General features: G+C 41.6%; 1 protein-coding gene across 5 annotated transcripts in view; it reads right to left on the bottom strand.

Annotated features, from left to right (window-relative positions):
• CHRNA5 (cholinergic receptor nicotinic alpha 5 subunit) overlaps positions 1-8,220 on the bottom strand; it is a 52,894-nt gene extending 44,674 nt beyond the window's left edge. For 3 of the 5 annotated variants that reach the window (XM_059912673.1, XM_059912672.1, XM_059912674.1), the window contains exon 1: positions 7,960-8,180. In XM_059912673.1, coding sequence (XP_059768656.1) covers positions 7,960-8,086 — 127 coding nt within the window. In that variant the 5' untranslated portion in view covers positions 8,087-8,180. Of the gene's footprint in view, positions 1-7,959 lie in introns of all 5 variants that reach the window. The other 2 variants (XM_059912676.1, XM_059912675.1) reach the window with 2 other exon arrangements.
• Positions 8,221-12,039: the final 3,819 nt, after the last annotated feature.

Below are 12,039 nucleotides of genomic sequence, written 5' to 3'. Positions count from 1 at the left end.
GGATTTTAAGTCCACAGGTTGGGTTCTATCTAGCCTCTAATACTTACTGTCTGACCTGAAGGCAAGTTACCTAACTTCTTGGCATATTGGTCTTTTCATCGGTAAACTGGTCTAAAACAATACCTACCTAATAAGGTTATTGTGAGGATTAAATAAAATTGTTCCTATAAATGCCACCACAGGGTCATTCTTATTAGTCCATAAATGATTGCTAAAGTAATGATAACTGATAGACCTCAAAAGGCAAACACACAAAAATACTACCACAAAAGCAATCACTGCCTGCAGAGCTACTGATTTCCACCTAAAACTTCCACGATAGCCCAAGAAAGATCATCTCCCTACAGATTACTCTAGACAACAGGACCTTGCAAAAAAAGAGAAGGAAGAACATGTCTGTGGCATCGGGCACTCTCAACACAGTGCAATGACAGTTCAGTGAAAAGCTCTCAAGTCTATATCCTTTATAGCTAATAATAATAATTAGAATACCAACCTACTAATAGCACATAAATCACATATCTCAGAAAAACAAAGAGAACCAAGCTGTGAAGCACATTGAAAATAGGACAAGAACAACAACAAAAATAATTAATGGGCAATTCTTCCGAAGTAGCTAAAAATACAAGAGAAAAACTAAATTGAATATGTAAAAGGTGCAAATATATATACTGTCATTAACTCTCTGAGAAATTTAAATTTGGGTTTTACAAATCTATTTGTAACTCCAAGTATCATTACTCTGGTATTGTCTCAAATTTGAGGAATTAAAAGAATGACTTATTGAATAAATTTCACTTTTAAGTCACTTACTGAAACCACATATATTTTCAAAGAAATGTAACCTCGATCCTTAATTTTAGTATGGTGATTAAGAAAGGGCACAGAACCGCAAAGCTGAAAACCATGATTTGAACACTCGGCACCACTAAATAGGTGTTAAATTCCATATGTCCCCATTTTCTTTTCTTTTTCTTTAAAATTTACTTATTTATTTATTTGGTTGCACTGGGTCTTAGTTGCGGCCAGTGGGCTCCTTAGTTGTGGCATGCAAACTGTTAGTTGTGGCATGCATGTGGAATCTAGTTCCCCAACCAGGGATCGAACCTGGGCCCCTTGTATTTGGAGCGCAAAGTTTTAACCACTGCGCCACCAGGGAAGTCCCCCATTTTCCAATTTACAGAAATAAGGGTATCTGTTGGCAAAATGTTGAAAACTGTTAAACATGTAAGGCAAGAACTCTTGAGTTTGTTATACTTGAGGATTTTTGTGTATGTTTGAGTTTTTCCACTATAAAACATTAATAAAAAGGATAACTTCTGCTTTGCTGCCTCACTGTTATGCGGAAAAAATGAAAAAGTACATTATCTCACTATGTCAGGTAGTGTCTAAGGTAGTTTAAAACTCTTTTTAAAGTTTGTTCCACTAAATTCGGAGGTAGCTAAATATATAAGGATTTTAAAAACCAATTCTAGGAAGATAAGACACAATAGTGTCCTCTGTTGGTATTCTTCCATGAAGAATCATGATTTTCTTATCAAAAAGTATTGAAAAAAGTCAGCCAAGGTGTTCTGCAGCTAAATATGAATAATAGTAGTCCTTTGCCAATCTTTAGATAAAGATAAATTAACAGACAACACCTGCTATAATTTTAAGTTTCTTCCATAAATTCTTCTTAAATCTTTAGCATATGCTACAACCTGAGTATATTAGAGCCTAACATGTAATACCTAGTTTAGCTCATTCATTCATTGAACAATTGTTGAGTGCCTGCTTCCCATGCCAGCCTCTGTTAGGTGCTAGAGGTAAAGCAGAAAACTCTGGTGCCTGCCTTCCTGGGGACAAGTTTGCATATTTATTTACTTTCATCATATCATAATTATAAACTGTATGGCTATGCAGAGAACACCCCACAATGCGAAGGGCACCCCCTGCATATGTGAACATGGCTGCAGCCCTGAAGTCTAACAATGAATTTCCCAACTCGACACTATTGAGTTTGGGCTAGATAGTTCTTTGTTACAGGGGGCTGCCCCATGCACTACAGGATGTTTGGCAGCATCCCTGGCTTCCATCCACTGCATATACCACCTCTTCAATGTGACAACCCAAAACATGGCCAAACATTGCCAAATACCACCTGGTGGGGGGGAGGGAGGGATGCACAAAACTGCCCCTGGTTGAGAGTCACTGGTCTAACAGTAGCTAGTAAGCAGCAGATGTAGAACTAGGACCCAGATTTGTTTCTGTTCTCAGAATAATACTTTAGGGACTTCCCTGGCCGTCCAGTGGTTAAGACTTCGCCTTCCAATGCAGGGAGTACGGGTTCAATCCCTGGTCGGGGAGCTAAGATCCCACTTGCCTCGTGGCCAAAAAGCCAAAACATAAAAAACAGAAGCAGTGTTGTAACAAATTCAGTAAAGACTTTTAAAATGGTCCACATTTTAAAAAATCTTTAAAAAAATAATACTTTAATTACAAAAGTAATGTATGATCATTATCAAGATTCCAACCAAAAGCACATTCATTAAGAGTAGGAAATCTCCCTCTCCTCCTCCTTATCTCCCTTCCTCCAAGGCTAACCACTGTTAAGTCTGTTGTGTACACATCTTAAAATACACACACACACACACACAGAGGAAGAACAAATGTTTTCTTTTTAACTTCTGCGACTTGCTTTTGTCATTCAATTCTCTAGGTCAACGTACATCCATCCATCTCACTCTTTCTTCATAAGCCGCAAAGCGGTCTGGGTTATGGGTGTATCATAATTTATGTAAGCTTTCATCACTGGTAGGCATTTATACAGTCTTTAGTTTTTGGTTATTTCTAACCATGCTACAACGGAAAAGTGCTGTAGTTAACATCCTTGTACAAGGACTTCTATGACACCGACTCTCAGGAGTAGAACTGCTGAGTCAAGGTATACATGTTTTAAATTTTGCTGGTTACTGCCAATAGCCTTCCCTTTCTCCTTTACAGGTCACCATAGGAAGAAATAAGATAATGTACCTAAAAGGTTTGTAACAGTGATATATATTATATATACTCAATTCATAATTAAGGCAGTCCTGGAGTAATCTTTCCCTACAAGTCTGCTTGTATGTTTTTTAAGTTAACAAAAAGTGTCTTGTATACCTTTTTTAAAGATCCTCTCTGCAGCAGTGCTAGGAGGGCTATTTTAAGCAATAGCAAGATAAAAAAAGTGAATATAACCAACCATTTTGTAAATGAGAAGAAATGCATACTATATCCAACATTTTCAATGTTGCAAATAGGTATGTTTACAAGTCATTATTGTAAGTGTTACAGATGAAATGCAGAGGGATTTTTTTTTCACTCTAGGATTTTCATTATATTTTCTATTGATTTTTATCACAGAATTATCGGATAAAGTGTCTCTGTAACTGATATGCTTTAGTAAACCTAATTTAACATCTTGCGCTCTCAGAACACTTGCAGTAAGAAAATGACCTTAGGCAGTGTTAAATTTAGGTCCAGTCAATAGTTTTCAAGAAGAGACAACTTGCACACTTTAAAAGTTTAAGCATCATCAGATTGAATAAATGCAGAGTTCACTATCGTAATTTGACACCTCTCAACAGGCAATAAATATGTATTATGAGCTAGTATATTTACAGTGTCATGAACTAAAACACCCGATGGAACATGAAGTTGCCTCAGTTCACTATAGCCTGTGTGACCTTGATTAAGACTCTTGCAGGGCTTCCCTGGTGGCACAGTGGTTAAGAATCCGCCTGCCAACGCAGGGGACACGGGTTCAAGCCCTGGTCCAGGAAGATCCCACATGCCGCGGAGCAACGAAGCCCGTGCGCCACAACTACTGAAGCCCGTGCGCCACAACTACTGAAGCCCGTGCGCCTAGAGCCCGTGCTCCACAACAAGAGAAGCCACCACACTGAGAAGCCTGCGCACCGCAACGAACAGTAGCCCCCGCTGGCAGCAACTAGAGAAAGCCCACGCACAGCAACGAAGACCTAACACAGCCAAAAATAAATACGATGAAACAAATAAACTTTAAAAAAAAAAAAAAAGACTCTTGCAAATTTCCTCCTTAGGATTGTCCAAATATGAATAAATAGTGGGGACTGGAAGGAAACATGGAAATGGGAAGACAGCTCTATTTGTTAGGGTGGTGGGATAGTGCTTAATTTCTATTGGCCTTATCCTGCTTGGGCTATAGTTCATTGTGAATTCTCTGTTTCCATAGTTACTATCACTGGATCCTCTTAAAAATCCATCCAATTCATATGAATGGGAAACTGTCTACAACCTTGCTACTCAAAGTGTGGTACTCTGACCAGCAGCATCCATATCACTTGGGGCCTTGTGAGAAATGCAGAACCTCAGGTCCCACCTCTGAACCAGTGCCTGCATTATAACAACATCCCCAGAGGATTCCTGTGCACATTAAAGTTTGAGGAGCCCTGGTCTACAAGACTTAGAGCAGTGATTCTCAAGGGTGGGGGAAGAGGGAGACAATTTTGTCCCCAAAGGCCCATTTGACAATATCTGGAGGTATTTTTTGGTGGCTGCTACTGGCATCTCATGGATAGAGGCCAAGCTTCCTGCCAAACAACCTACAAGGCAAAGGACAATCTCCCATAACAAAGAAATATCCAGCCCCAAATGTCAGAAGTTGAGAAGTACTGACTGAGAGGAAAAGCAGTTTTGCCCAACTCCATATATACACTGTTGATCGTAAAATAAAAAGAAATATAATATCAAAAGTTCATATTGTCCTTTTTTGTCAGAATTCAAATATTCATATTTAATTCCTATTTTTATTGGTAAAAGGCTATATTTTATAATTCTTCTTTAGAAGAAAAGAACATGAGGTCACTGAATTAAACACAGGAGAAATAATATCATCCTTCCCCAAAATGGAAACAGAACATTTAAATTAAAATTTTAGTCACAGAGCAGACTAATTTTATATTGTCATTATAAAACGATACCTATGCTGTTCTGGAGAGCAGTTTTCTAAAGAAACAAATTGTAAACTTTTTTCCAAAACTATTCCAGTATTTACCAACTCTCATTGTCAAGACATGCTTATTTAATATTAAACTTAAAACTACATCTGAAAGAATTTAATTGCAATTCTTAGGGGAGAAAAATAATGCTATTAGAAGAAAAATGTTTTGTACTTAAATTACTGTACTAAAAACTCATATCCTAATTATAAAAATTACTTACTAGATCTAATTTGTAGATTATAGGTTAAAAAAAACCCTATTCTGAGAAATGACTGAAAACCTTTTTGAAGTTCCATCCATAGGCTACATTTACAAACTTGTCTGAAACGTATCAGGAGATACACAAATAAAACCCTATCTTCCAGGTGCTTAGTCTAGCTCATAGAGCATACTTAGTATTTGCAAGGAAACAAAAATAATTTTTAATTTCAAATTAAACTGCATGAAAAGTTTATATAAGGCATCCAGATACTCTTTTGGATATAATCATAACAAAAGTAGAGAGGACAGTTGCTATATGTGTATTTCTATTAGCTTCTTAAGACGTTAATGAAAATGACTAAAGGTGAGAAGAAAAAGAATCTTTCATAGCTCTCATTTTCTATGAAATAATTATTTTATTTTCCTTTGAATGAAACAGAACTCAGCCACTACATATACTAATAATAAAGTTTCAACCATTGAAAATGTCACACAACTACACAGCTAAGAAATATAACTGACTAATGACCATCTAATTTCCATAAATCACTCTCCTAATCATGGTCAGGTCAGTTTAAAAGGCTCATATTATCTTAATATACTAGGTTAATTATCTATACTTTAATACAGACAAAATTGCCTCCTGAGTATCTTTCACAGCTCTGTAACCTTCCACCAGCCAAATAAGTATGGCTGCTGGCAGACTAGACATTTTCTTTTCCTAGAGATTGGCTCACAGAAAACCATAAGGAAGAGTTATTAAGATCCTGAGATGAATATGAAAACAATAAAATGTAAATATAAAATTAATTATAGTTGGAAGGACCTGAAATCCATCTACTACCACCTTCTAATTTTAAAAATGGAAAAATAAAGGTTCAGCAAGGTCAAGCAATATGCCCAAGGAAACACAGCAAATTAATGGCAGGTCTCCCAGTTCCAGACAGTACTTCAGCAGTTTTACACAAAAGCATATTAACAATTAGGAGCAAGTGTGCAATTCCATCATTCTTTCAACATCACTTTGTTCTTCAAATGATCACTTACTAAGAGCATCAGAATCTTGGAATTTTAGAGTCTGAGAGGGAAGCTTTTCATGATCCCTCCTCTTACAGATGAGGAAACTGATATCCAGAGAGATCTTACTGTTCCATTCATTCATCCACAAACATTTACTGGACTGCTGCAGTAAGCTAGGTTTTAGAGATACAAAGATACACAGGATAAGATCACAGTTCTTAAGGAGCTCATGTGGGACCAAGAGAAAAAAAAAAATAAATGTAATCCAACAAGATGGTTATTGTAAGAGAGGTATTCACTAAGAAGAGTGGGGGCAGGAAGGAATTAATCAGCTCTGATTGTTCGGATATAACACTGTACACCAAGCATGAACAGATAGCTATTTACACCATTGAATCTTGGCTACAATGTTTTATATTAAAACAGATGAAAAAAGTTCCACTTTCACCAAAAGGAGTAGAGACTACTGTTTTCTAGAGTGTCAGGCAGAGTGCCTGGCATTTCACACGTATTATTTAATTCTGAAAATGACTCAGAGGTAAGCAGTATTATCCCCATTTTTCAAAGAAGGAGGACTGCTGAGACAAGCTTGTCCAAGTCAAGATACACCAGAGTCATAATTTGAACCCAGGTTTGCCTGGCTCCAAAATCACATTCCTTTCTTTCTGTTAAACTATGAATCTCTCTGCACAGGATTTATTTGTTTAAATCATCCTACACGTTCTTTCTCTACAGTCTTCGTTAAGCAATACACCCTGCAATAAATAATTCTAGCCTTCAAGATTATCACTTCCTAGAATCAGGAATCAGAGTTTAAAAACCTTAAGGAAGGAAAGACAAGAAAAGGTTCTGCTTATACCCACATAAAGTTTCCTCACTCATAAAAATTGAAATACTGGTGTAGTGAACTTCAGCTTTTACCTCTTGCTTAAAGGAGTCTTACTTTTTCTATGTTTAGATCACACCATAGGTGCTCCGTAAGTAGCAGTATTTTTCTTCAAGGTGTTGAGAGGGCAGACTCAAACTTTCTGAAGCTTTGAATTTAAAAAAGTACTAAGCATTTTCTTTTGTTGTTTCTATTCCTGTCCAAAACATTTTGAAATAGAGAAGGCTGGGAAAAAGCTCTATTCAAGATGCTAAGGAGGAATTTAGGATGCATATGGTTAGCCCGCTGCCCAGCCTTCTACAGCTAACATGTTTCATCTTCGGGCAAAAGGGAAGATTTCAAATGCTAAGGGGCGAGTTGGGGAGGAGGACGGGGCCAAGGTGTTGAAGATCAAATCCTAATCCCTAGTATTAAGTCCAAGGAGCCTTCATAGTTGCCTGTGAATAAAGTAACTACGTGGGAAGCCCAGCTGAAACCAAGAAAGGAAAGCCCTTCTGGATAACGACGGCATCTTTTATTGAAAAAGTTGTATCGACGTACACACTAAGTCACCCAGCAGTCTCCAGTGATGCGGGTCATGGAACAAAATTCAAAGAGGCCTTTTCTCTGCATTTAAATGAACACATCTGAGCATTTAAACTGAAACGTCACGCCAAGCCCCCAGAAGAAAAATATAACCGCCCTCCGTAACAAGATTTTCGGTGCGGGCCGCAGCCTCGCGGCTCTCCGGGCACCGGCGTGGAGCTGCCGCGGCATCCCCGCGGTCCCCGCCCGGCGCACCCCGGCGGCCCTGAGCCCCGCCGCCCGCTCCGAGGGCGAACCCACGGACCGCCCTCCGCCGCCCAGGCTCACCTCCGGGCACGCCGCCTCCCGCGCCCTCCGGACCCCAGCGCCCGGCGACCAGCTGAAAAACGAGGAGGAAGTGGAGCGGGCGGGGCCCGAGGCAGAGGACCGTGCACTCCGACCCCCGCGCAGCCATCGCCCGGGACCCGCGCGGGAACGCAGGGAGCCGCCTCGCGACGGCCGCGTGAGGAACGCGGACTCGAGGGACCGAGCGGGGAGTGTGGGTTGGAGCCAAGGGCTAGCAGCGGCTGCGGAGGGCTGACTGGCTCCTCAGCTGGGGCCGAGGTAGCCTCCACTAACCGCCGGATTTGCGCTGGCTCTGGGCGCGAGAAAAGGCTCGGGAAGCCTAACCCCGCCCAAACCCCGCCCCCGCTCACCTCTTGTTCCGCCCAGCCCCGCCTCGTCCTCTCTGGCCCCGCCCCGCCTACTCATAGCCCCGCCTCCGTTCCGCCCCGTCATTCCCCAGGCCTGGGTTTGGGCCCCACACTATCCATTCTAGCTCCGCCTTTTTCACACCTGGCCCCTCCTCACCACTCTGGCCCCGCCTCCAGGCCCGACACCTGGCGGGTGAGATGTTGGAGCTCAGAGTCCCAGGAAGGGCAAGGCCAGAGGATGGCATCACGGGCGGGTCCTTAGTCTAACCACAGAGTGACCTTGGGCAAGCCGCTGCATACCTATGATAACTACCATTAATTAATGTCTGCTCCGTGCCCAGCACCAAGAGGGGAACCAGACAGACAGACCGCTCTCAGCAGACAGAAAACCAGTAAACATAAATAAAGTTATTGAGTTGTGATGAGAGATGCAAAGGAAACAGGCAGGAGGCTGAAACATAGTGGAAGGGGACTTACTCCTAGGCTCCCCGCTGAAGCTCTCTCCACTCAACCCTGCTGCCCACTAAATTCTTCCTTGCGAGGTAAATACCAGTCGCAGCTTGCCTGCCTCAAAAGGCTGTTATGAGAGCCAAGTGATCCCCAACAGGAGACCAGCGAGGCGACACTGGGCAAGTCATCCTCCCTCTCTGGGCCTGTTTCTTCATCCTTAAAAGGAGGAGGATAAGCTAGAGGACTTTGAAGGTCCAGCTCTGACACTCATTCAAGCCATCCACAGAAATGATTTGCAGGTGTCTCAAATGTGGACAACGCCATCCATGCTGCCATCAGTTAACGTTAGTAAATATTAGTGACTCCATCTGCCACAGACACTAGCAACTCCGATGGTGATTGATAATGAATTCCATCTCAAATCTCACTAGATCATACATTTTATCCCTTCTATTCATAATTGATTAGAAAGCTTCATTTGGCTGAAGAGATTCAGGCAAATCATCTTTGAACTTCAGTGGCAGTGCGTTTCTCTGATTCTTCACAGAAAGCTTTACGGATTTGACACCTCTAAGACTCCTTGTGAGCAGAAATATCACTCCAAGCTCCAGACTCTGAATCTGTTTAAAAACTAAACCTGGTTGCAAAGAATCCAAAGGGTGAAAATTAGTTAAGACTTTTTTTCCCCAACTAAGTACCACCAGGAAAATGGAAACAATATCCATTGAAACTAGTCTGCTGAAGCTGGACTTAGGGAAAGAAAGGGGCCACAGAAAATGATAACCAGGTTGTCACTAATTACACTTCTACATAGGAAGGAAAGACAGTACTTATTGTCCCTTATTTCTATTTTGCTCTGAAGAATTTATGGGGCATGTAGACACTTATGCAATTCACCCTAACAGTATTTGGAGAAAGTAAAGTGTTATTCTGCTTCTACAGCTAGGGGATTTGAAACTGACTGGTTGAATAACTGTTGAAGGTCACAGCACCTGTCAGTGGAAAAAATAGAATTAAATGGCTGTTAGCTGAGCCATGGCAAGCATAATTGGAACTCCTAGGTCTCCCCAGAGTGTTATATCAATAACCATGAGAACGGACTTCCCTGGTGGTGCAGTGGTTAGGAATCCGCCTGCCAATGCAGGGGACATGGGTTCGAGCCGTGGTCCAGGAAGATCCCACATGCCATGGAGCAACTAAGTCCGTGTGCCACAACAACTGAGCCCGCATGCCTAGAGCCCGTGCTCCGCAACAGGAGAAGCCACTGCAATAAGAAGCCCACCCACTGCAACGAAGAGTAGTAGCCCCTGCTCACCGCAACCAGAGAAAGCCCGCGCACAGCAACGAAGACCCAATGTAGCCAAAAATAAACAAATAAATAAATAATTTTTAAAAAATGATTAAAGGGGTAAAATTATTTAAAAAAATAACCACGAGAACAACAGTTATTTACATAATCTGTGAAAAAAATAATACTTGTTGTTACTGTTCTTAAGTGAAAGGCAAAGTGTGTAATTTGTTGGGCACTTTAAAATCCAAGCAAATAATTATAGAATATAATGTATGCATCTTGGATGGTTTTTTCTAGAATGATACACCAATTACTCTCGGTTGCTGGATATGGTGGCAGCACCTGACTCTGGTAACAGGCGTTTTCACACTGCTAGGAAACGCTGGCTGATCAAATGACAATGGAAACTGGTGCTGTTGCTGTGGCCACCACCTACAAAGGTTCCCTAAAGTAGCACCTGTCTACCAACTTTCTGAGATTTGACCAAAGGGACTGTCATACAGTCTACAGTGCACCATATCCCAGACACCACATTTCCTCTGAAGATTATGGAATTTTTGTTAAACTTCCCTGCCTTCACCCATTCTACTCCTCCCTTTCCCTGAATATCCAAACCCACCCTTTCTTCAAGACCCATTTCAAATGCCGCTTGCCCCTTGAAGCCTAGCCTGGTTCCCCCACCAGACACAGCCTCTCCCTTCTCTGAACTTCCAGAACACTTTTATTTCTCTCACAGCACTTACCACGTTCCATCTTTTGGTCCATTTCTCTATACATATTATGTCCTCTACTAGATAATGAGGTCCTAGGCTTAGAGTCTATGTCTTATTCATATTTATAATACCCATTAGCCAGTCAGTGCCTTGCCATAGAAAGTGGAATATAACAATTATCATATTAACCTTGCTAGGTAGTGGGAGAATATAATGATCTAAGCACTTTTTAATATACTAGCACATTTAAACTCCAGCAGTATTAAAAGTGTGCTACTTTTATTACCCTTGTTTTGTTTTGACCTCTCCTTCTCACTGCTCTTGGCAGGTTCCTCTTCTTTCACCCAGACTCCGCATGTTGGGAATTCCACAGGCTGAAATCTGGGACCTATCTCTTTCTCTGTACACTCTGCCCCTGCCTCCACCCTACTCCCCCCACTTCTGTGATCTTATCCATTTCCCTGGCTTTAAATACCTTCCACATACTGGCAATGACCAGATTCACACTTAGGTGCTAATCTCAACTCTGTGTCTCTGTGTATGTGACATCATCGTCACTTGGACATGTCAGTTAATTATGTCCCAAAACATTTTGTCCTCTTAGTCTCCCCATCTCAATCCATGGTACCACCATCCAACTAATTATTCAAGTGAAAAACCTGGAGGTCATCATTGGTTCTACCCTCTGCTTCACCCACCAAGTCTAATTCAACCTTAAGTGCTGTTTACCTTGAATCTATCTGGAATCCATATCTTAATCCTCCTCTCCTACTACTATAGTCAAGTCCATGCTTATCTCTAGCTTAGACTCTACGTGCACTCTCCAGCACATTCTGAGGGAAGCCTGAGTGATCGTCTTAAAACAGAAACAAAATCCCAAGTCCTTGCCACCCGTTAGAGTGGCCCCTGCTGCCTGCATTGACATGCCTCCCCACCCCACACACACACCCCGTGTTCCTGGGTCACTGGCCCCTTTCAGTCTCTGGAACCAGCCAGCATGGTCCTGCCTTGACATGAACTGCTCCCTCTGCCTGCCCTATTCTCTCCCCAGCCCTCCTCCTCCCCTGCTTTGCCTAATTCCTACTCCTCCTTCAGGACTGAGCTTATTTGTCACCTCTTGAGAGACAAACCAACCTAAGCTGGGTCTTCCACTCCCTCTGCCTATTACTCTGTATCACTGTGCCCTGTCCCCTCCCCTCACCACATTTGTCACAATTTTTAATGACATAATTTTAGTGTGCCTGATTTTCCCTATAGAAAA

Source organism: Balaenoptera ricei, chromosome 2, assembly GCF_028023285.1.
Source record: "Balaenoptera ricei isolate mBalRic1 chromosome 2, mBalRic1.hap2, whole genome shotgun sequence".
Lineage (NCBI taxonomy): Eukaryota > Metazoa > Chordata > Mammalia > Artiodactyla > Balaenopteridae > Balaenoptera > Balaenoptera ricei.
Note: the sequence above shows the minus strand (reverse complement) of the source record. Positions and strands in the feature narration are given on the sequence as shown.